The 26,411-nt window shown below is 42.7% G+C and overlaps 1 protein-coding gene across 4 annotated transcripts; it reads right to left on the bottom strand.

Annotated features, from left to right (window-relative positions):
* Positions 1 to 1,376: 1,376 nt before the first annotated feature.
* trpc6b (transient receptor potential cation channel, subfamily C, member 6b) lies at positions 1,377 to 26,270 on the bottom strand. 4 transcript variants are annotated; one of them, XR_002197751.2, is made up of 15 exons: positions 25,519 to 26,270; positions 18,567 to 19,332; positions 14,428 to 14,613; positions 14,039 to 14,095; positions 13,751 to 13,915; positions 13,252 to 13,468; positions 11,033 to 11,260; positions 9,992 to 10,256; positions 7,956 to 8,151; positions 6,724 to 6,924; positions 5,803 to 5,853; positions 5,545 to 5,620; positions 5,151 to 5,287; positions 2,144 to 2,232; positions 1,377 to 2,099 (listed from the first exon to the last, which is right to left on the bottom strand). XR_002197751.2 is itself a non-coding variant. In XM_020053084.2 (14 exons), the coding sequence occupies exons 1-13, from the start codon at positions 25,659 to 25,661 to the stop codon at positions 5,157 to 5,159; spliced, it is 2,682 nt and encodes an 893-aa protein (XP_019908643.1). In that variant the 5' UTR covers positions 25,662 to 26,270; the 3' UTR covers positions 2,106 to 2,232; positions 5,151 to 5,156. The 4 variants fall into 4 exon arrangements, 1 of the variants encoding a protein (XP_019908643.1); XR_004576043.1 differs by lacking the exon at positions 14,039 to 14,095; XR_004576044.1 differs by lacking the exon at positions 14,039 to 14,095 and having other exon boundaries at positions 6,733 to 6,924.
* Positions 26,271 to 26,411: the final 141 nt, after the last annotated feature.

Here is a 26,411-nt window from a genome sequence, read left to right as displayed (position 1 = left end):
AAAGAGTCTCTCAAATACCTCCTTAGGTGGGTTGGGACAGTTCATTTTCTGTTACGATGGCTGTATTTCAGTGCAACTGATCCAGAAACGTAATCTAATTTGAAGCCTGGCCTCGCTTTGTGACCACATCAGTCTTCTCTGGGGTCTGACTGTCACTGGGTTAGGCCTGGACCTCCTATCAGTTTACCCTGGTCAACCCTCCCTTCAGACCCAAACAGAGAACAGCGCAGACATGTCAAATCACAATCATTATGGACCTCTCCCTGCTTTCAAATCCCACAACAAATGTTATCATCCATTAATGGCATTACGTCTTTGGATGGCTTAAATGGTGATTTCACACCGTTTCTAATCGTTTGATTAGAAATATTATCGATGACTTTGGAGTTTGTGATGGACTCACAAGCCGTGGACATATCTGCTTGGTCCGATCACCAGGCCAACACTGCGTCACATCAAACCTGATATTCATGGCAAGAACTGTTAATGAATATGTTCTCATATCAAACTTGTTCATGTTTGTTTTGGTGTGAGATACATCTTTATTTTTTTATGTTGTCATTCTTCTCTTTTAGCAGATGTAGCTAACTGAAGACTTTTATATTTCATTTGACATGTCAGTTATTTAATAGATCAGTTAGTCAGTTAAGCATGGTGGAACAGCCTCATATCACAGTCCAGATCACTACACATATCACAGTCCAGATCACTACACATATCACAGTCCAGATCACTACACATATCACAGTCCAGATCACTACACATATCACAGTCCAGATCACTACACATATCAGAGTCCAGATCACTACACATATCACAGTCTAGATCACTACACATTTCACAGTCCAGATCACTACACATATCAGAGTCCAGATCACTACACATATCACAGTCCAGATCACTACACGTAAAATCGTAATCAGTAAAGTCAGTACTGGTAGAGAAAGACAAATGCACGTCCTAAGAGAAGTACTATCCAAATAAGTAACATAAGTGAAATCCAGATAGATAACTTTTGAATAAGAATCCTTTCCTATAAACTGTTCTGGCTTGGACAAGGCTTGTTAACATTCAGGCAGCTGAGAAAATGGAACGTTGTAGGTGGCCTCCAGTCACCAGTCACCTGGAGCCTGGGAGTGAATGCAGGATGAGTGTGTGTGAAAGACAGAGAGGGGAGCAGGTCAGGGTGTTTTGTGATGTGTCAGACAGATATAACTGCAAAGCATCATGGGATGTGGGAAAAGAATATGTCAAATATGTGTTTGCTGATTATAACCATTTTAAAAGTTAACATGTTTGATGACTGATAATCCGGGAGGTATAGAGAGAAGGCGCCCAGGATGTTGGTCTTAATGAGATCACCAGACACAGAAATATTTTGGGTTTCAGCATGTCGGATGTGTTATTTTGTTTCTTTGCCCAGGAATTTGATTAGCTGCAAAGGAAATACAACTATGAATCTTTTCCCACTGTCCAAAGTGACTAGATGGGCTGAAGAACGGGCGTTGGGTGAGACATCTGCTGCTGGATGAATCACAGCAGTGCCACCATGAGCCCAGTGGAAGTAACTTCAGAAACCTTTTCATTCAAAATGTTCGTTCTTATAAATTTCAGTACAGATCTCAGTGTGTTTTTGTTGGACTAAAGTGTCATCTAACCCCCCTCCTCTGGGGAACACAGGAGGCCTGAGGCTTAGAACCTGAAGGGGGGGGGTTACAGGAGAGATTAGAAAGGTACTTCATTGATCCTGAGTTGGGAAATCATTTATTGTCAATAAAAGAAGTCTTAGAAACGCCTATTAACATACTAGCACAAGGAAGATAGACTCATTTAAAAAGATAAGAGATTCTGCTGTTCATCCCTGTGGAAAGACAAGTGTTTTAACACCAGACATACAAAAAAGAAAAAGCCTTTCACTTAAATGAATCACTAAATTTCACATTTTATTGTACATTTTAGTCATTCAGCAAACACCATTATCCTGAGTGACGCACTGCGGGTGTGGGTGGAAACGGCCATCTGACCCTCTGGGTGGAGCTTCAGGGCAGGCTGCACCTGCAACAGAAGCTGCTTCTCTGCTGCGTTGGATTAGGCTGCACCTGCAACAGAAGCTGCTTCTCTGCTGCGTTGGATTAGGCTGCACCTGTAACAGAAGCTGCTTCTCTTCTGCGTTGGATTACTGTGATGTGGATGTGTGGCATTGTCCATCTTCATGTACAGGTTAGCTTGCCGCTATAGTATGAAAATATACTGCAATGAGGCTCGTTTCCTTTGTGATTTTGTCAATGTTTTCAATATCCTCCATATGTTCTTCTTTAGCACACAACAGCACCATATAATCTCACTGGCCACGGCAGAGAACATCCCAAGCATTCTGTCACAGGTTCTAAAACACTCTTACTCCTATGGTTCTAAGCTCTTCACCATTCACATGAATTCAGTTAAGAATCCTCATAAAAATACTTGTTTTCAGTACATTTAGGTCCAAATAACTGGCCTACATTTCTAACCATTTCACATCTACACATTTCCCTGTAAGCAGAAATGCAGCTGGCTCTATTGAAAGTGTGACTGTGGGAGAACTCAACAGTGTGAAGAATACACAGAAAAGGTGACATAACTGACCCAGGCGTGGCTTCTGTGCTTAGTATTACGAGCTGTTTTCTATTCATCAATTAGCTCATCACCCATTCAGTCATGTGTATGGTTTGAATATATATCCTTTAGCTTTTGGGCTAGCAGGCGGGGTTTGGACAAGCAGGTGGGATTGGGACTAGAAGGTGGGGTTGGAACTAGAAGGTGGGGTTGGAACTAGAAGGTGGGGTTGGGAAAAGCCGGTGGAATTGGGACTAGCAGGGGTGGTTGAGACAAGCAGGTGGATTCTGGCTAGCAGCTGGGGTTGGGGCTAGCAGGTGGGGTTGGGGCTAGCAGGTGGGGTTGGGGCTAGCAGGTGGGGTTGGGGCTAGCAGGTGGGTTTGGGGCTAGCAGGTGGGGTTGGGGCTAGCAGGTGGGGTTGGGGCTAGCAGGTGGGGTTAGGATATTTGTATATTTTGTGGACAGACCTGAGTCATCAACTAGACATCAAATAAGAAAAGATCCAAATAATACGGTGACTCTTGACCTTAGTTGGGGGGTATCATGATCAGATCACTCCCATTATATCCAACCAAATCCATAAACTATATACACTCACCTAAATGATTATTAGGAACACCATACTAATACTGTGTTTGACCCCCTTTCGCCTTCAGAACTGCCTTAATTCTACGTGGCATTGATTCAACAAGGTGCTGAAAGCATTCTTTAGAAATGTTGGCCCATATTGATAGGATCTTGCAATTGATGGAGATTTGTGGGATGCACATCCAGGGCACGAAGCTCCCGTTCCACCACATCCCAAAGATGCTCTATTGGGTTGAGATCTGGTGACTGTGGGGGCCATTTCAGTACAGTGAACTCATTGTCATGTTCAAGAAACCAATTTGAAATGATTCGAGCTTTGTGACATGGTGCATTATCCTGCTGGAAGTAGCCATCAGAGGATGGTACATGGTAGTTATAAAGGGATGGACATGGTCAGAAACAATGCTCAGGTAGGCCGTGGCATTTAAACAATGCCCAATTGGCACTAAGGGGCCTAAAGTGTGCCAAGAAAACATCCCCCACACCATTACACCACCACCAGCCTGCACAGTGGTAACAAGGCATGATGGATCCATGTTCTCATTCTGTTTACGCCAAATTCTGACTCTACCATCTGAATGTCTCAACAGAAATCGAGACTCATCAGACCTGGCAACATTCTTCCAATCTTCAACTGTCCAATGTTGGTGAGCTTGTGCAAATTGTAGCCTCTTTTTCCTATTTGTAGTGGAGATGAGTGGTACTCGGTGGGGTCTTCTGCTGTTGTAGCCCATCCGCCTCAAGGTTGTGCGTGTTGTGGCTTCAAAATGCTTTGCTGCATACCTCGGGTGTAACAAGTGGTTATTTCAGTCAAAGTTGCTCTTCAATCAGCTTGAATCAGTCGGCCCATTCTCCTCTGACCTCTAGCATCAACAAGGCATTTTCGCCCACAGGACTGCTGCATACTGGATGTTTTTCCCTTTTCACACCATTCTTTGTAAACCCTAGAAATGGTTGTGCGTGAAAATCCCAGTAACTGAGCAGATTGTGAAATACTCAGACCGGCCCGTCTGGCACCAACAACCATGCCACGCTCAAAATTGCTTAAATCACCTTTCTTTCCCATTCTGACATTCAGTTTGGAGTTCAGGAGATTGTCTTGACCAGGACCACACCCCTAAATGCATTGAAGCAATTGCCATGTGATTGGTTGGTTAGATAATTGCATTAATGAGAAATTGAACAGGTGTTCCTAATAATCCTTTAGGTGAGTGTATATGAACAGTGCTTAGCAAAATTCTTAAAGCTGAGAACAATATATGAAGCTATTTATCAGAACAATAAGTATTTATTTATCTTAGCAGTAAGTGCTGCTCATAAAAACTCAGTACTAAAAACAATAAAAAGAACTATCACTATAGATCATAAGGTAATTGATATTGTTTGAGAAATGTCATCAAGAAATTTTAAGAAACTGGTTGATAGGAAATGTAGTGGAAGACCCCAAAAACGTTCTGCTTGTGAAGAAATGTGTTGAACATTCACTGGTATACACCTCAAAGTCTTATAAGAAATGGCCATCTTTGCTGATAGGCAAAAATATTATCTTTCAGCATGATAATGACTTGGAGCAGAAGTCTGAAGCATGAAACACTCATAGTATCAGATTTGCCACCTCAGAGCCCAGATGTCAGCATGACTGAACTTGTGTAAGATCACTCGGGCATGAAAAAATAGTAGGCAAAGTTATGTCAAATCCTGCAAGAAAGCTTGGAAGCATTTTACCAAAAGACATCTTGACAAAATTACACCAGTCTACCAAAGCAAATTTCTTAAATTTTTCATTTTAAGATAGGCAACACATACTACTGACCTGTTTTAAAAACACAATCCTTTTTGTTCACTTTTAACAATGTTTCTTTGTGTTTACTTCAATGTTATAAAATGTTTTTTATATAAACAAATTGACACAATTAAACTATTTTCTCAGGTGGTACAGAACTGTATATAGGGTACCCAGATCTGACCTGGTGTCAGTGCTCAGCAGATGCCTTCGCCCCCAAGCTCCGGATGAGCTCCGCTAGCTCCTCCATGTTGTGGTTCTTCTCCTCCAGGAGCTCGTAGCGTAAGCTAGAGATGTCCTGCTTGATCTCCTTCAGCTCACCTGGGGAGCCAAGAGGACGAAGTCGTCTCAGTGTATGACGCATTCGTTTTCAGATTACACAGAACAAGCCCGTTGGTGTGCAGTTATAGAATGAACTTATCCAATGTCCACTCAGTTGAGGGTTTAACATGCAGGGCTTCAAATGAAAGACCTGTGGTGTGTTGTGAGTGAGAAATGCCCCCAGTCATTACATCACACCCTCTCTGGCCTTACATGGACACAACATGGAGAGGAAAACACAGGCAGTTAAATCATACCTTCATTCACTTCATCACTGTCTTTATCAATCTGAGATTTGATCACATATCTCTTGATGAGGCGTTTCATTATCTTCTGTCAAGTTGAAAACAGAAAAAATATGACTGGAAAACATGGTCATTGTAGGTATTTCTTGTTCTTCCAAAATCAGAGTAAGCTGGGTATGCTGTGTTATGATTAAACATACAGAACTCAGAAAGATGAACTGATTCCCAAATCACAAAGTTGTAATCATGAAGTGAAGTGTCGTCTCATACCTGATGTCGACTAGCAGAGCCTCCGATGGTTGAATGATTAAGATGATCAAGCTGTTATTCAAATACAAAAATTTATAAAATGTGTGATTCATCACACTGTAAGCACTGAAAATGAAGTTTCACTGACAAAAAAAAGACACTAGAGGTCGCTGTACAACAAAACTCTTTCTCCAATATAGGTAACAATGTTTAGCCCAAGACAAGTAAAACAAGTTCAGAAACCACTGTATACTCTGAATGATTCTGTTGATGTGTAGACAATCACATCCTTGGGTTCCTGCTTCTACAGACTGTCAGTAAGACAGAGAGAGAGCGGGAAAATAATTCCATAAGCGTTCTCCATTTATTCCTGTGGGGGAGCCATTTATTTGTGGATTCTAAGTGGACAGTTGATGTGGTCTTGAAAGGGCCAAGGCTAATCTGTACTGTAAACCCAGGCTCCCACTCTGTCACAGCTCGTACAAGAACGCAGTCAAATACAGTGACACAAATGTCATTAGAGATCATTGTTCTACGTCCTCTATGCCTCCTCTCATTCCTCGTCTCATTCCTCGTCTCATTCCTCCTCTCATTCCTCGTCCTTCTCTACCAAAACAAAGGTGAGTTGAAATGGCTCTTTTTTATTGACGCCAACGTCCTGAATGCTTGTTTGACTAATTACGTTTGTTAATCTTTACACTTTGATAACTGTATGTTGAGAGTGTTGGAAGTGAGATTATTTGAGTTTTGTTTACGGAATGACAATGTTTTGCTACCTGACAACATGGTGACAATAGTGCTTTTCAAGGAGAGTTGAGTGTGAATAGAGGTTTGTGTGAAAATGTGAATAATGCTTATGGCTGAATGATTCATTTAGCAAAATTGTTTAGTGTTTATAGTTTAGTGAACCCGTTTTAGTCAGTAATGGTGAAAATATGTCACCTTATTGACCTCTGTATCCTCCTTGTGAGGGCTCTTGTGACCGCTCAGAGAGAGCAGGAGGTCTCTGAGCACCTTCACCAGGGAGATGATGGACTTGGGACTAGGAACCAGGTTAAAGGGAACTGGCAAAGTTCCACCTTCCTCAAAGTAGGAGAACCACAGCTTGGCCCTGGCAAACTTCCACTCTACATCGGCATCATCCTAACAGAAGAAACAAGTGGAGGGAGGGAGAGGAGAGAATGGAACAGGAGAGAAGAGGAGAAATAATGAGGAGAGAATGGAACAGGAGAGAAGAGGAGAAATTATCAGGAGAGAATGGAACAGGAGAGAAGAGGAGAAATTATCAGGTGAGAATTGATCAACTTTTATTCATCAACAGTCCGTTCATCAACGTTATTTTAAGCATACATCTTTCAAAGAGAAACCTATACATCCATAATATCTGTCCAGCAGGGAAACTCTGAATGGTTTGAGTGGGGGAGAGCAACAGTGATGGAAGGACTGCTAATGCCAGCCAAGGCCGGCAACCCAAATGGTACACTACATCTGACCCGGGCCCATAGGATTCTCTATAGGTAATAGGGAACCATTTGGGACGGGCCCACTAGGAGATATTAACACTGCAACCTCCCCAAAGAGAGGATCAGCTGTCAAGGCATCTTAGCAGGAAGGCAGAGGATTAAATGACACCCTAGCCCTATGTAGTGGACTACGTCTGATCAGAGCCCACTGCAGTGCTCGGTGAAGGGAACACAAGTCCATTTGGAACGCAGCCTCGTTCGGCCTCTTATCACTAATAGTTGATGACCCGTCGCAGCCTAAAGGAGCTCTGTGGGAATGGAAGGGGGGGGTTTGCATTCCATGTTATCTGATGGAACACCCATTAAAACAGGCAAGCATGCAGATGAAGGCCGTAGATGGCCATAATGGCCGCTTCACCATAGAGTCATATTAACCCAGTCTAGGTAAAAACATAACACCTTCATCTGTTTTCAAACATTAATTATTGTGTCCTTAATGATAATTAAGCATTGTTATTATCTGTTATATTTGACGATTGAAGACATTTATTATAAATCAACACATCTGCTGCGATATTTATTAACACCTGCCTCCTTGGTGGGGCTTATCGTTGCTTGGTCGTTCAAAACTAGTTCATCGTATTCCTTACATTTTATCCTGAAATGTGTTGTATAAAACCAAAAAGGACTGAAATGAGTGATAAGAAGTACCTCTATTTCCTGGAAGGAGCTGTTGATCATGGCGATGAGCATGTTAAGGAGGACGATCACCATGGTGACATTGTACACACCATACAGGACATATCCAATGTTCTCTATGAACTTGTGGTCATTGTTGATCACCACCGACCTTACTTCAGACAGGCCGAATATGGCCCAGAATAACGTCTTGAAGCTTTCCTCCACACTAACGATGGAAAGAAACATCAGTTCTATTATGTACTCCTTCAGTGAGCACTTTGTCCTCACAATAACATTCTGAAATAGTATTGACTGTTCTCAGTCGAGGCTGTGTGTTTTAATTGAGAGTTAGATAAAACAGAATTACTGAGAAGGCAATGTTGACAATATTTCTATCGAGAAAACTAGCATAGAGAAAGTTGTATTTATTCCAAAATAACATAATAATAAGGTTCCAGAAACCAGCCTTGAAACCATTATTGACTGAAATGGTATTAGTCTTAATCACCATGAAACCTTGTGAAAAAAATAGAAAACCATCTATTTGCGTTATTACACCATCAATTTCTTCCACAGGAGATTTTAAGATCCACTTCAGATTAGGTCTGTATTTCATGTTGGCTTACCACACCTCTGCGTTTGAATAACTGTGTAAATATCTATACAGTTGTGCTCATAAATTTGCACACCCTGGCAGATATTGTGAAATTTTGTTATCATGCATATCATGCAAAAAAAGAAAATGAGAAAATGTATTTTATTTAAGGATAGTGATCATATGAAGCCATTTATTATCACATAGTTGTTTGGCTCCTTTTTAAATCAAAATGATAACAGAAATCACCTAAATGGCTGTGATCAAAAGTTTACATATCCTTGAATGTTTGGCCTTGTTACAGACACACAAGGTGACACACACACAGGTGAACATGGCAATTAAAGGTGAATTACCCACACCCAATCCTAACCCACACCTGTGGCTTTTTAAATTGCAATTAGGTCAGGTAGATCAAGAAACATTTTAGCCAAAACTGCCAGAATTGTTCAGGATACAAAGACCCACAGGTAACCTCGGGAGAAATACAGGCTGCTCTGGAAAAAGACGGTGTGTGGTTGATATACAATGATACTTGAACAAAAATGAGCTGCATGGCTGAGTTGCCGGAAGGAAGCCTTTACCACAAAAAAACCTGGTTACAATATGCCCAACAACACCTTGACACGCCTCACAGCTTCTGGCACACTGTAATTTGGATTGACGAGACCAAAATAGAGCTTTATGGTCACAAGCATAAACGCTATGTTTGAAGATGGGTCAACAAGGCCTATAGTGAAAAGAATACCATCCCCACTGTGAAGCATGGTGGTGGCTCACTGATGTTTTGGGGGTGTGTGAGCTCTAAAGGCATGGGAAAGATTTTGAAAATTGATGGCAAGATGAATGCAGATTGTTATCAGAAAATACTGGCAGACAATTTGCATTCTTCTGCATGAAAGCAGCACATGGGACGCTCTTGGACTTTCCAGCACAAAAACGACCTTAAGCACAAGGCCAAGTTGAACCTCCAGTGGTTCCAGCAGAAAAAGGTCAAGGTTCTGGAGTGGCCATCACAGTCTCCTGACCTTAATATCATTGAGCCACTCTGGGAAGATCTCAAACGTGCGGTTCATGCAAGACGACCAAAGACTTTGTGTGACCTGGAGGCATTTTGCCAAGACGAATGGGCAGCTTTACCACCAGCAAGAATTCGGGGCCTCATAGACAACTATTACAAAATACTGCATGCTGTCATTGATGCTAAAGGGGGCAATACACAGTATTAAGAACTAAGGATATGCAGACTTTTGAACAGGGGTCCGTTAATTTTTTTCTTTGTTGCCATGTTTGTACATGGTGGTACATATATTGACAATTCTCCAAGGGTATGCAAACTTTTGAGAACAACTCTATAACCTCTAACATTAACTTATTCATGTATTTTTGTTTCCAAAAAAACACATTAGAAACACTGAAATGTAAATCATATTCATAATCCCTGTCATTGTATCCAAGTTTACAGACTCACGTGGTGAAGGCATTGTTCTGCTTGGCACCAAGATAGTACGAGTAGAGGTTGAACATCCCAAACATGAAGGCCACGAAAACCATGATGAAGATGACCATGAACTTAAAGATGTCCTTCACTGTCCGACCGAGTGATATTTGCAGGGGCCCAAAGCTCTCGTTGGCCGGCAGGATGTAGGCGATTCGGGAGAAGCTCAGTACCACAGCGATGGCATACAGACCCTCGGAGATGAGCTGGGGGTCAGAGGGCACCCAGTTGATACGAGCTGCAAGGCAGGGAGGGTGAGGTCAGGGGGGTGGCAGGGGGGTCGGGGGAGAGCGAGGGAAGGAGGGAAGGAAAGGAACTAGTTAGAATAGGATGCATGAATCCAACTGTAACACTGCTGTATCACTCAGAAGACACATTCCATTGCCAATAAAACATCTTCCTGAATCTCTGGATTGGATCACAGTCTGCAATCTATATACCATCGCAGTTCTTACATCCATTTTCAACTTGGCAAATTTGATTTACTCATGATTTGTTTTATTCAGAGCTTTGTATTGAGATGTTTGCATAATAATTCCCTGAATATTAGGAGCGATGCCAGGGCACTTTAAACAACTCCTTAAGAAATGACCTTCAGTGAACACACATTTCCACTGATTAGCATTCTGGGTGATGTGTGTCCACATTTATATTACACATGATGTCACCTAATTGTGTATCTGCTTTCACAGCACATCTTCAGACATTTAAAATATACAGAGGATGTAACAAGTCTACACACCCCTGTTAAAATGCCAGGTTCTTGTGATGTAAAAGAATGAGACAAAGATAAATCATATCAGACCTTCTTCCACTTTTAATGTGACCTATAATGTGAACAATTGAAAAACAAACTGAAATCTTCAAGGGGGAAAAATGAAAAATAAAAACCTTACAATAACCTGGTGGCATAAGTGAAAACAAAGACATTTCAAAGAGACCCCAAACTTTTGAACAGTAGTGTATGTATGTTTTTTTTAACGAAATGAAGGTTAACTTTCTGTCTATACCAACCTCGCCTGTAGTACTCTATTTCAGGGGCCAGGGTTATGTTGGACAGGTCGGTGTAGTGCTTGTCAATGTAGCTCTGGGCTAAGTAGGCATGCCAGAAGGCCATAAATCTAGTAATGAACGATGTCACAAATAAGCAGAGCATTCCAAAATCTAGTAGGTTCCAGGGTTCCAACAGATATTCCCGAAGCCCCTGGGACCAAATCTCTTTACACTCGGCCCAGATCATCCCTGGAAGAGAGAAAACACAAAAACTTCTCAGAATGACAGTGTCTGAAGCCCAAATGATGCCCTGGTGTCCTAGGAGGCCATTTGGGACACATGCAAACATTACTTTTTCCATCAGATAATAAAACATCTGTGACAAATGTGGTCCATGTATGTGTAGACAACATTTGGAACATCATATCGCCATAAAATCAAAGGTCAGTTCTGTGATAAAAACACAGAATGGGGTGGGATTAGCTGAGGAAAAAAAAGCTAGTAAAAACAGAAGAGAGTCGGCTACTGACAGAGAAAACCAGAGGCAGAATGGCCATAGTAAATTTCAGGCAAATGACAAATGGGCCCGGTCTATTGGTAGCTTATATTTCTTCACATTTAAAGACAATTATTTGTTCAATTATCGGGGCATTTACATAAATTTTTTAATTAAATTTTTTCAAGATCCGGTGTGGTTGCCTGGGGTACGATACAGGCCTGTTAAGTCTTTGAAATAACTGTCGGATTTCATGTCCATCCCTGAAGAGGGCTTGTGAGTTACTCAGTGAGTATTACAGGGCAAAGATAAGTAATAAAACAGAACAGAGACATGACTATCACCTCAGAGCCCATCAACACTGACAGATGTAGTTTGTCTTCTGGTAGGTTTCGCCTACAGGTCCACTCTACCCCCTCATCAAATGCCACAGCGTTTGGAAGCCAGGGAACATTAAAGAGTGACATTGCCTCAAAATCACTTCCAGCAAATAGAAAAACAAATCACCATCGCCGAGACCCATCAACATAATCCACATGGAAAGGTATGAGAGGAATACCTAATCAGCTTGCTCATTCATTAATGTTCCATATGTTGAAGTGTTTAAAGCATTATGTTCCCATTGTCCCAGATGTCACATTCATTACAGTGTTACGAACTCTTCTAGTTCACAGTGTCCTGTCCTTGACCCCTGACCTTGGCCCCCTGCTACAGGGCTATTTAAGTACAACAGTGTGGGAACCCGGCTTGAATATTATGGGATTTAGACACAAAGATGGATGACAGGGAACAGGCAGGTTAATGTAGTGAACAATTGAGATTAGAAGCCATTTGCCAGATTATCCATCTTCCCAATGTATATTTTCCCGCACATGCTTGTTATCTGTATTTTAACACTATAACGTCCTCATTGACATTCTGTTTAGGGCAGATAACAATCACTGAGAGAGATGTGAATGAGGGTTCAACTGAACCCTCCATGGGACATTTCATTTGACAAGTGTGTTAATCAGATCAAGCATTGATCAGTTGTTCTGTAGGTCCTCAGGCCTTAACAGAAAAACAGAGGTTATTAACCAATTCGTCAAGTACTCTTCAACAGTGCTCTCTGAGAAAGGCTTGGGATGTGTAGCTTGGGGAGATTTTACAATTGCCTTCGATTGACTTCAGACAGATACCAGCAGATTACCAAAATTGTTATTGAGTTGAACCATTTGCCAGCTGTTGAACACGATGTTATTTTGCCATTATTGCCCCCAAACAATCTGATTATTTAAATTGGAGGTTCAAGCCATGACTTGATAATTTGTCATCGCCAGACGTAGTAAATTAGTAAATATTATCAAATTACTGATCTATGAGCATACATGCATGTGTGTTTTGCAATATTTATAATGCAGTAATTGTACAAGGACAATATAGTGAAATTAGGACATTTGCATTTTAGTCAGTGTTAGGGGTTAGGGCAATGTGGTATGTATATGTTTTTAGAGTCAGTTGTTTGAATGCGATACGGACTTGAGGCTTAGGTTTAGGTGTTGTGGCTAAGTTAATTTTAGGAACATTGGATAGGTTAGTGAGGTTAAGGTTAGCGTTAGGGTTAGGGCTAGGGGATAGATAATATCGATTTCTAGAAAAACAAATGTGTGTGTGTACCTATGAAGAGAATATTTTCCATGACAATCGATACACGCCTGTTATACATAGAAGAGCTATATGGCTACAGGTAAGTTTCGTGAATGACCTATGACCCAGGCGATGATGAGTATCTCCATCCAGGTGAAGGGGGTGGTCTTCATCCTGAACAGCTGGGTGGGGTAGTCCTGAACGGTCATGTTGGGGAGCAGACTGGTCCCCACAAAGCGATCCGCTGCATTCAACACCAGCAGACCCAGGAAGATGGAAAACGATGCAGCGTGAGCCACAAACTTCAGGAACGGCCCGCGCATTATCTTCCCCAGCTGAGGAGACGGAACCAGGGTGACACGTGGGTTAACGAGGGGCGATATGGGTGTCAACATGCCCGAAGGGCTAAGACGCACCACAAATGTTTTCCATTTCAAATGTACACACTCACCCAGGAAACACACACGTTAAAACACATTTAGAAAAATGCCCCAGTCTGACCTTTTGATTCCTAATAACCATATTAACGGTCATTACCTTAATGGTCATTACCAATTCATATATTAACGGTCATTGCCTTAATGGTCATTACCAATTCATATATTAATGGTCATTACCTTGCTGGATGGGGCTATCCAGTACAACAGGGCTAGGAACGGCAGCCCCACTGCTACGCCCAGAACGACCAGCGACTTGACAGCACTTGTCTGCTGTCTTAACCAAGCCAGGTTCTGGTACCAGATGGACATGAGCTGCTGCTGGCAGTTAGGATGGGCCACAAACTAACACAGAAGAATTACAGGCGGAACGTGATTAATTGGTTAAAGACAAGGAGAGTTTGTGGAGAGGATAGTGGTTCTTTCCATCATACATTTAAGTAATGAGCCATTACGTGGCCAACATACCACAGCAAAAAAAATGCTCTTAGGCACAACACACTGCAGAGTTCCTGGATGCAGCAGCTGTGGAGTAGTGACAGTGTATCACAAACCACAAGATGCCTTATCGCTGTTACAAACCGTTAACCAAAGCAATTAGAACAGTAAAGACTCATGTGATTTCATAACTGTAATCCCATACAGAACAACTTTCAGTCAATCAGCTCCTTGAATCAACCCACCCTGTTTTCTATGAAGGATACATTTCATAGGAGTTTGATAGGACAGAAACCCCAGGCTCAACCCTGCCTTAACTTGGCAGCAATTGCTTTTGTGCCCGATTGCATCACGGCTCATAAAGACATCATGGGTCAAGTCATCACAATTGTAGTTCTGTTATATACTTTTCGCCTCACCTTTTTCAGTTCATACTTTATTGCGAGCTTTAACCTGATGAGATTTTGACCATCCGATGGCTCGTAGTTCTTAGAAGCATCAATGTCCCCATTTAAGATGGCCTCCACCTCCTCTGTGTTTCGACACAGGTCCAGCAGCCCTACCACAAAGTCTTTACACTGCATGGACAGTTTCTTGTAGTCATTCTGCAATCGAAGAAATAAACATTTAATGAAAGAAGGTGTTGAAATGAAAGAACACTAAAATAAAGTGCAACCACAGCTTACAGCTGATTATACCACACTTTATAATGCCTGGCAGAAATACGATAACCTTTATCAGACATAGCCAGAAGCTGCTCTGTATTTCCTCCTAACCCTTACCATTAGCAAACCTCTGTCATATAGTTTATAGCCAGCACAACATGTGAATACAATTGCTTCACATTGAACCTCTTAAGCAGTGTTTGTCAGCACATTTCCAGACAATTGAATCCCAACTGGTTAATATGATTATCTCAAAGCATTGTGGGAAAATGGCAATGAGAACCATCTTTTGAAACAAACACCATCTGTTGAAGAATTGTTTATATGCAGAGATCCATCCAACCAGTCAGAACGCCAACGGACATCTGTTGAGGACAGTAACCAACGTACTGTTTTTGGGAACAAATATGCCCATGCGTAGTTAAAGGTTACTGACACACTAAACACTAGTCACAACAGGTATGTGTGCTCATACATATTCATTCAAAACAAACACAGCTTTGTTTCAGATTACCTTATTTTTACTCAGATGTGTCACACATGGGAAGAGCACTTTCTTTGACAAACGATTCTCCCTAAGTTTTCAAAAATAATAATTTTCCAAAGCCGTGCTGTATATTGGCAATAGTGAGATATTTGGGAAGCACAGCAGGTTGAAAGACATCTCGTCATCATCATAACATATGACAGAATACTGTTCTGACCTTGCTTTTCTGAGTCCATTCTTGCGCCACCATCATATTTCCTCTCCACCACATCTCCTGTCATGACCATCACTCTCACTGCTGTACTTGATAAACCTTAAACTAAATTCTACTGAGTAAAGGGATAATTAAATTAGTGAATGTTTTCATCCATTCAATGCACTACGGTCACTCTCATATTGACAAAGGGAGAGCTTCAATAGTTCAGCCTCTGAATGGTCTAGGCATAAAAATCGAATTGTGCTACGTATGATTCAGTGGTTATTCCATGTCGTAAATGACGGGTCTTAATAACGCTATTGAAATAATTTCATCATTTTGCCATCCTTTCTATTAAGGGTTAGTTGAAGAGTTCCCAGCACTCTTATGGGACTAGGCTGGAGTCAGATCATCTGAAAATGGAGTCAGATCATCATTCCATTTTACTCTCCAGCACAAAAAGGGGAAGCTGTAAGCTATAGTTCATTCATGACCAGTATTATTCTCTCTCGCTCTGTCTATCACTCCTCTTTCTCTATTAGGAAAGAAGACAAAAACATAAAATATAAGAATTTGATGGGCTTGTTGTCCTGTTCACAGGCCAGCAAACAGGACACTATTGGTTTCATTTGGATATTAGCTTACGCCCACACAGAGCCCACAACAGTCCAGCCACAGCCAAGCCCAGACCAGCCCAGCACCAAACCTTAACCAACCCAACACAGGCTAGACCACAGATGCCTTCAACAACCCAACACAGACTAGCCCACAGATGCCTTCACCAACCCAACACAGGCTAGCCGACACATGCCTTCACCAACACATGCCTTCACCAACCTAGCCCAGGCTATCATGTATGGTGGTGGCAGCATCAGGCTATGGGGATGCTTTTCAGCACAGGCAACAGGGATCCGATTGAGAGAATGTGGAAAAAGTAAAAAATTGCTTTTCACCCAAGGGTCCCCTTCCAACTAGACAGAGCTTGAGTAATTTTGCAAAGAGGAATGGGTAAGAATTGCTGTGTCCAGATGCTGGCAGAAAGTTATCCAAAAAGGTTCATGAGTGCATTGAAAATGTTTTATTGTTTTTTCAATTTGTAGATAAAAGATTTCACTTTTTGGACAGTTTTTTGTTCATTAGTAGCAAACATTTTATACATGTTGTATCACGACAAAATGAGGAAAGGTCCAAGGAGGGTGAATACTGTTAAGAGGCACTGTAGAAGGATGAGAAAGAGGAGAGAGCATCAGCTTGGGCTGTGCAAATGGTCTCTTTTACAGAGGAGTGTGTTCCTGGTTGAGAGCCTGGTCTTGAAGCTGACTTGTTCTGAGAGAGATGACAGTTGGTTGAGACAGCAAGTGTTTTAGCAATGAAAGACAGAAGGGATACTGGTCTGTAGTTGTTGCCATCAAAACGGTGAATTGTGGAATTCTTTAGAAAGAAAGCATCTCCGGCCATCTCAGGTATTTGGAGCCTCAATGTGCCGATGTTGGGAGGCTATATCTAGTTCTAGACAATCTGATGTCCTATAGAGATTCTGGTTGTGTCATCTAGACATTTTCATGGCTGACCATTAAAATAACTCTCAATCTCTCAACCCATTTCTCATTTTGAAAATAGATATAACTACCATTGATGACATTGATAATTTAGCATAATATGGCTTGGCCGATAGTAGAACCTCGGATTCAGGAGGAACAGTGTGGTTTTCGTCCAGGCCGTGGAACACTGGACCAGCTCTATACCCTCTACAGGGTGATGGAGGGTTCATGGGAGTTTGCCCAACCAATCCACATGTGTTTTGTGGATTTGGAGAAGGCATTCGACTGTGTCCCTCGCGGCATCCTGTGGAGGGTGCTTCGGGAATATGGGGTCCTGGGTCCTTTGCTAAGGGCGGTCAGGTCCCTGTACGACCGAAGCAGGAGCTTGGTCCGCATTGCCGGCAGTAAGTCAGACTTGTTCCCAGTGCATGTTGGACTCCGGCAGGGCTGCCCTTTGTCACCGGTTCTGTTCGTAATTTTTATGGACAGAATTTCTAGGCGAAGCCAGGGGCCGGAGGGTGTCAGGTTTGGGGACCACACGATTTCGTCTCTGCTCTTTGCGGATGATGTTGTCGTGTTGGCCCCTTCAAGCCATGACCTTCAGCATGCACTGGGACGGTTTGCAGCCGAGTGTGAAGCGGTGGGGATGAAAATCAGTACTTCCAAATCCGAGGCCATGGTCATCAGTCGGAAAAGGGTGGCTTGCCCACTTCAGGTTGGTGGAGAGTGCCTGCCTCAAGTGGATGAGTTTAAGTATCTAGGGATCCTGTTCACGAGTGAGGGAAGGATGGAACGGGAGATTGACAGACGGATCGGTGCAGCTTCTGCAGAAATGCGGTCGATGTATCGGTCTGTCGTGGTGAAGAAAGAGCTGAGCCGTAAGGCGAAGCTCTGGATTTACCGGTCAATCTACGTTCCTACTCTCACCTATGGTCATGAGCTTTGGGTCATGACCGAAAGGACAAGATCCCGGATACAGGCGGCCGAAATGCGCTTTCTCCGCAGGGTGGCTGGGCGATCCCTTAGAGATAGGGTGAGAAGCTCGGTCACCCGGGAGGAGCTCAGAGTAGAGCCGCTGCTCCTCCACATCGAGAGGTGTCAGCTGAGGTGGCTTGGGCATCTATTTCGGATGCCTCCGGAACGCCTTCCTGGGAAGGTGTTCCGGTCCCGTCCCACCGGGAGGAGACCCCGGGGAAGACCTAGGACACGCTGGAGGGAATATGTCTCCCGGCTGGCCTGGGAACGCCTCAGTGTCCCCCCGGAAAAGCTGGAGGAAGTGTCTGGGGAGAGGGAAGTCTGGGCATCCCTGCTTAGACTGCTGCCCCCGCGACCCGGCCCCGGATAAGCGGAAGATGATGGATGGATGGCTTGGTATGATTGTACAATGTGTATTGATCAATTATACAATTTAAAACTTGCATTTTTTTCATTTTTGTTCGCAGAAGACCTTTGAGATTAAAATTAACCTTCATTTTCTCTGCTAAATTGAAATGATATAAATGTAGGAAACAAGGATCTTCGACTACTAAACTGAGACATAAACTTTCTCAACCTCCTAATAGTTGGACTCCTCGTCTTTATCTGTGGCTGAAACTATCCCAACTAATTTATTCATATACAATGACACAACTTTGACATACACCCTTGGTGGATCGAGCCATTACAGTACCTTAAACTCTTTCTCGATGTTAGCCAGAACAGCCAGTTCGTTGCTCAGCTCCAAAGCTACCATGACAGGGTCCTCGCTGGAGAGTGACAGGTAGGCCGGGCTCGCCAGACCTTTGTAGGCGTTGATGCGGGACCTGGAGTGACTGAACGAGTCGTGCTTCTGGTGGTAGCAACAAGTGACGCACTTACAGAAGTAGTTGTGTGGCCGCGTGATGCGAGCACCTTTCCTCAGGAGTATGTGAACTACCTCGTACTCGTGGCAGTGAGAAGCCAGGATAACAGGAGTGATGTCATTGGAAAACCGGGTGCCGTCCTCGTCGTAGGCGAAGAAGTCGTCCTGCGTCTCGGCCTGACTGGGACTACAGATGAGTCTCTGAGTGTCTGCAAACGCCCTGTGGCTCAGTAGTGCCTCCACTATCCTGATGTATCCCTTACTGATGGCCAACAGTAAGGCATCCCCTATCCTGGCCAGGCTGTCCTTCTGCAGTAACAGCTCTGTCACTTCCAGGTGCTCATTGGCCACTGCCAGCTGCAATGCATTCTGGCCCATGTAGTCCACGCAGTTAAAGTTGAGATCAGGAAGATCCTCCAGCATCTTGCGGACCACAGGGATGTTGCCGTACTCTGCGGCGTCCAGGAAGCGCTCCTCGGTCGGGGACAGGCTGGCGGAGTGGGCGCTGAACATGTAGGTGGGCCCCCGCATGCCGAGTCTCCGGGACTTCCCCAGCGTCTGCCGCAGCGCCGCCGGTCTCTCCTCATTGTACGACCTGGTCAATCACATGCAGATATCAGGGACACCGCGATTTCAAATGAAAATAAATCCATCATTGATAAGCTGCTCTGAAGACAGAGCAATTGACATTCCCACCACACTTCAGGCCAATCACTGATAGGATAAGACATAGTGGGGGGGGGTCATGATTTATGACAGGGTTTGAGAGTGCCTTTATTAGCCAAGATCTCAGGGTGTACAGACAACAATCTGAAAAAGAAATCTGATAATTAAATGCCTCTGTTCAGAAGAAAGCCAATTCACAAGCCTGATTAGGAACTGCCAAGGCCATTGAGACAGGGATACACTAATGGAAGAGGCACAGTACAATAGTTCATTATTTGGGTGAAACAAATGGGACCTTGATTGGGGGCTTGGCAAAATATAGGCATGAGATATAAATTTGAAGGTAGATATGTTTAGTTTATGAACTTGAAACTGTCTATGCAATACTTCACGCAGTTAATAATTAAATGTTTGCAAGATATATTATATGAACAATGTGACAGGAAATGTAATAACAAAATGGGTTTGTGCGTACTAGTGGTTTTTAAAATGTAAACTTTGATTCATGCAACCAATTATTGCCAGGAGAAAATGACTAGATGATATGATACTGAACCCATTTGATTAACATGTTAACATGTTTTTCTTGTGAATCAGGTAGTGATGTTTAGAAGATGTTTAATTTAATCAGAATGTTGTGACCATCTTAAAATATTCCAGTTGATTCAGTAAATATGCCAAAAGATAGAGAACATCAACATGTCAGTGGCATGGTGAACAACACAGCCCCTTGGGTTGGCTCAACACTACAGATGGCATCCTATTCACTCCACTACTTTAGACCAGAAACCTGCCCCGCCCCCCAGCCCACTCCTCTTCTCCACTCTCTTCTGCTCTCTTTCATTTTCTCTCCATTTCTATTCTCTCCTCAACACCCAACACTCTTCTCTCCCTTCCTCCCCCATTTCCTTTCCTCTACCCCCTCATTTCCTGTTGTCTCCTCTCCTCCCCTCTCATTTCCTTTCCTCTCCACTATTCATTCTTACACCAACGATGACTGAAAGCAAACGCTGAGGACCTGTGAGGCTGACCAGCCGTGGTCATCTACGAGAGGCTAAGTATATTGGTAATCAGGCTATTGTAAGAATATAATTGCCAACGTTAATGACCTATACAGCGAGAAGGCTAACTCATGTTCCACTAATGTCATGACATACATTGTTTACCAAGCCTTAGCAGTGCACAGCACCACATTAGGTGGAAACACAGGCCAACTAGATGAACCATCCCTCAGAGATAATTACATTCAGAAATGCCATTCAGTAATTGGGATAATTGTGTTTTGAGGTAACGAGGTATGACTCCTGCATCCGTGTGGAAGACGGAGGGACAGATGGGCCCATGGTGCTTCATGATAGATGGCTGTTCCTCCCCTTCAGGAAGCATCTGAGCCAACACCCAGGAGATGACCGGCATGGCCCAATTAAGACGTGAACCGCTTCTGTACATCAAAATTATTAAAGTGCAGGGGATTATCCACCTCAGAAGAAGCTCACAGATACAGCGATGTAGTCTAGTTTAGACTTTGTATGACTGTGGGATTGAGCATACTGACACACAATCTGTTTACGTTTTGTCATTATTAAGGACTTCAGTTTTTCCTGACAAGGACAGTCCTAAAGGCCATGATGGAGCAGGACGTCTACAATGACAGGGCTGTGGGTAGGGTTTCTGCAGCGGGGCAGTATCCAATAGGATGAACAAATATGAACTCACTAAGTGGAATGAGCAGGAAGTCTGAATACTTTTAACAGATTTTTCTTAAATGGAAATGTTGTAATGCCAGTTGACATGATTGAGAAATGTCATAGAATAAAAACAAAAAAATCCCAAATTCAGTATCTCAGAAAATTAGAATATTACTTAAGACCAATACAAAAAAAATATTTGTATACACTTGTTTCTACCACATCTTTTCCTTCCCTTTGCCTCTCTATTAATGTGCTTGGACACAGAGCTCTGTGAATAGCCAGCCTCTTTTGCAATGACCTTTTGTGTCTTGCCCTCCTTGTGCAAGGTGTCAATGGTCGTCTTTTGGACAGCTGTCAAGTCAGCAGTCTTCCCCATGATTGTGTTGCCTACAGAACTAGACTGAGAGACCATTTAAAGGCCTTTGCAGGTGTTTTGAGTTAATTAGCTGATTAGAGTGTGGCACCAGGTGTCTTCAATATTAAACCTTTTCACAATATTCACATTTTCTGAGATACTGAATTTGGGGTTGTCATTAGTTGTCAGTTATAATCATAAAAATTAATAGAAATAAACACTTGAAATATATCAGTCTGTGTGGAATGAATGTATACATTATACAAGTTTCAATTTTGAATGGAATTACTGAAATTTTTTGATGATATTCAACTTTTTGATGATATTCTAATTACATGACCAGCACCTGTATACGTAAATGGGACCAAGTGCTTTGAGTGGATTGTCAGAACCCACATTGGCTCCACCCTTCCTGACACCTTGGACCTCTTTCAATTTGCACACCGCCCCAACAGATCTACGGACAATGCCATCGCCCTGACGACACGCTCTGTCCTCTCCCACCTGGAAAAAGGCAGCACATACGTGAGGATGCTGTTTGTGGACTACAGGTCTTCAACACTATTGTGCCCGCCAAGCTTGTTCTTAAGCTCAGGACCCTGGGACTCAACACCTCCCTCTTCAACTGGATCCTGGACTTCCTGACAGGCAGACCCCAGGTGGTGAGAATGAGCAACCTCACCTCCTCTACACTGACCCTGAGCACTGGAGCCCCCCATGGCAGTGTTCTCAGTCCCCTCCTGTACTGCCTGTTCACACATGACTGCCTGGCCACACACAGCTCCAACATCATCCTCAAATTCACAGACGACACAACCATCCGAGATCTCCAACAAAGATGAGACCACTTATGGAGAGGAAGTAAAGATCCTGGCTAAATGGTGCCAGGACAACAACCTCTCTCTCAACGTCTGCAAGACTAGATAGATGATCGTGGGCTTCAGGAACTGGTGGAGGGGGGGTCATGCCCCTATACACATCAATGGAGCTGATGTGGAGAGTCTCTGAATTCATGTTTCTCTGTGTGTTCATCAAAGATGCACCATTGGAAGCATCCTCTCAGGCTAAATTACTGCCTGGTACGACAGCTGCACCACTGCAGACCACAAGTCTCTCCAGAGGGTGGTGAAGTCTGCGGTATCATCAGCTGCCATCTCCACTCTGTGCAAGGCATCTACTATACATGATGCCTGAGGAAAGCACTGTACATCATCAAAGATCACAGCCACCCAGGCTATGGTCTGTTCACACTGCTGCCATCTGGTTGATGCGACTGGAGCATCGGAGAACGCACATCCACACTCTAAAACACTGTTTGCCCTCAGGCCATATTGGCTCCTCAACCAGCCACACTGATCCATGATCATACTGATCACACAATGTTTCCAGATGCTCTGATGTCCTTTCAGGTACTTTCATGGGCATTAGAACATTCCTTTGCATGTACTATTCATAAGCATATTACGCTCACATGTATCTATAATATTCACCACTATATCAATAATAATACCCAGATTGCTGTTATATTAATAATACTATCCAGATTGCTGCTATATCAATAATTCTACCCAGATTGCTGTTATATTATAATACTACCCAGATTGCTGTTATATTAATAATACTACCCAGATTGCTGCTATATTAATAATACTACCCAGATTGCTGCTATATCAATAATACTACCCAGATTGCTGCCAGTTTACAGTACTCTTTTTTAAACTGCTGCTAGTGTACAGTGTTATAATCTATATTGTTGCTTGATTTTATTATAATTTTCTGTCCGTCCATATTTTTGCTTGAGAAGTCTTAGTTGTGCCATTTGCACTACTAAGACTCCACCCTCAACCCCCAGCCTCCACCCACCAACCCAGCCTCCACCCACCACCCCAGCCTCCACCCTCAACCCCCAGCCTGCACCCACCACCCCCAGCCTCCACCCACCACCCCAGCCTCCACCCTCATCCCCCAGCCTCCACCCACCACCCCAGCCTCCACCCTCATCCCCCAGCCTCCACCCACCACCCTTACTTCTACCCACCACCCCAGCTACCACCCTCATCCCCCAGCCTCCACCCACCACCCCAGCCTCCACACTCATCCCCCAGCCTCCACCCCCCACCCTAACCTCTACCCACCACCCCCAGCCTCCAAGGGAAGCAACTACTTCAAGGTGTCAGACCGAGTGACCAAACTGAGTGACCAAACTGAGTGAAATGCTACCAGCACCTTCTGCGAGTACTGACTACTGCCATTTCACACCCGTTACATCAAGATTTTATATTTTATTTATTTACAATATATGCTCTCCCTCCAGAGCAAATTACACTTAGTCAGGTCATCTTTAGCACAGTGAGACAACCACATCAAACACACAGAAAATACACAACATTGGTCCTCAGTAAAAATGGATTGGACATTTTGTTTTTGAAGTCAGTGACCTTGTCTTGGCTTGATTCAAAGTCTACTATGAAAGATTTCAATTGGACTGCTGATAAAGGAAGAATAAAAAGCCACAAAGACACACAAAAACATTTCACATTTCTGCCACTTCTGTGATGGAACACTGACAGAAAATTCTGTAATGATGACCTTATCAGTCAGCTGGCATGCTGACTATTAGAGATGGTTGTGTTCAGATAATCTACTTGCACTGTTAGTGTAAAGAGTCTCCATTTTATGTTGAAAATGTAGTAACAGCTCATACTCTGATGTCCATTGCTGTCCTACCAGCTGATACCACATTAACAACACAAGATGGACACTGCTTTCAAAAAACCAAGAGTGCAAGTAGCTTATTTTCTGTTCTGCTTATGTTTTTGTTATTATGTCCATCTTTGGCTATTGTTTCCACACAATGCATGTTCTTTTTTATCAGGTCTGCTTGGACATTGGAAAAGGCTTTACATCACTTAATTGGCTTAATTGGTGTCCCCTAAAGATCATTCAATCCAATATATTTTTTTAAAGAATTACTCAAATTGTTCTTAATGGCAAATGAAGGCTAGGTCTGACCACATGATCCACCAGACTTCCTGTGAAATTAGAAGTTTCTGGGTTTAGTTCATGATTCACAGGAAATGGCTTACTTTGCTTCATCTACTGACCAGTCATCTTCCCCCAGTGTCTTGTGCTCTCAGGCACCAAACACTATGTTGTACAGTAGTTGTAGGGCAGATGCACTTACTCAGGGCTGAACAAGCCAGTTACTGCTTCATTAAAATGCATTAAAAATTATCAAATAATGTCACTACAGCTGGTTTCTAGCTTATGGAATAAACATTGTATTTAATGCTGTTTGCTACCAGTTTGTTAGCTTATCTTATATAGAGTAATGTGGAAGTGGCTGGCTCCAGCTAGACTGGATATAGTGGTCAAGTGTTGGCTTACATTTTCAAACTCAATAAATCCAGTATTATTTGAAGTCAGGCTTTGCAGTATTTTGATTGGCTAAAATCTTAAATGAAAAATATTTACTAAGGTCACTCCCACAAAGGACAACATTTTTGTTTTGTCAGATTGATACATCCCCTCTGAACCCATTGTTTTTTTAACTGAATACCAGAACATTTGTTTCCAAAGCATCAATCTAAAAGTGTAGATTCTGTCCTTAAGAGTTGTCCACCAGGTATATAGTTGAGTATGTGTAAATGTACTTTCAGCTGATGTCGATTCTGATTTACCCTGTATGATAGGCACGTTTTGGTGTATTAATGCTGGCTTTTGCATTCACTAAAACCAGAGACAGCGTTTTCACAACACTCTTTAAAACAACCCTAAAACAACATTCTGATTGAAGAACCACTTTGGGTGTTTTGGAGTACCTCAATTCTGTTTTTAAAACACTTTCTGTGAATCATAAACCCAGGTCAAAGAAGCTGTCCAAGTTTAGTCTATACTAAAACTGAATTTGAAGGATTTAACCTCACAATAATTTTATGGCAAATATTTACGTTTATATTTTTAATCAGTAAAATCTCCAGACCAGACTGCAGCAATCATAATTTTCTGAATTGTATATTTTGTTATTACATTATCTAGAAAGTTCCAAGTCCTCAAACATGCCACCTACCTCTGGTAATGTCCCTGGCAACCGGCAGTTATGTTAGCACAGGAATCTGTAGTTATCATTGGATGATTACTTTGAGAATGTCCTTCTGTTTCACGTCGTTTGGTTGAATCATTTTCGTATACATACAGTGTTCTGTGAGTCATTTCTCGTAAATCCTGAACAAAAAATTAGAGGCGCACAGAACCGATCCCGACAGCCTGGAGACTCCACGATTTCTGGACTTGACAGTAGAGGACTGAAAAGCGCTTGACGCAGTTCACGCGTCCTGTGCCTGACCACTCAATACTGGACTGACTTTTGGTGGTGACGCTCTCAGTGGCGAACATGGCAGTGGAACCTATAGGCCTACTGTGTGGGGAGAATTAAGTCCTTGATAACGATGTACCAAACAGAATAATCAAGAAAAATCACAGAATCACATAATCCCTCATTCACTTTATGCGCACGACGCATCAAAACTCAAAACTGCGATGACAGAGAGACTCGATTTTTTTTATTATATCATTAGTTAATCTAACAGACCTAAAACAGTATGAACGCGCGTAAAAAAGTTAGTTTTAGATTGGACATTCGACAGACATTCGGTTCTTCAAATCTCAATAGCTCTTTAACGAAGAATTTATGTAATCCAATATTGGTCTCATTGTGCTTACAAAAGGTTATACGATGTTGCACAGCCCATATTTTAACCGAGCATAAAGTTAGCGAGCTACGGAGAACTAACCGCTGCGTATCAGAGCCAAAACCGAAAAGGAAGCATCTCCGGCGGGTGCTGGTTGTGGGAACGTTCAAAGTGTGTACAAATGCAGCCACCTTCTTCAAATTTCTCGTTTCAATAGCTCTTACAAAAAGTATACAATAACTATGAAAAGTACATATTCATGATCAGCGGA

This window comes from Esox lucius, chromosome 1 (assembly GCF_011004845.1).
Source record: "Esox lucius isolate fEsoLuc1 chromosome 1, fEsoLuc1.pri, whole genome shotgun sequence".
Taxonomy (NCBI): domain Eukaryota; kingdom Metazoa; phylum Chordata; class Actinopteri; order Esociformes; family Esocidae; genus Esox; species Esox lucius.
Note: the sequence above shows the minus strand (reverse complement) of the source record. Positions and strands in the feature narration are given on the sequence as shown.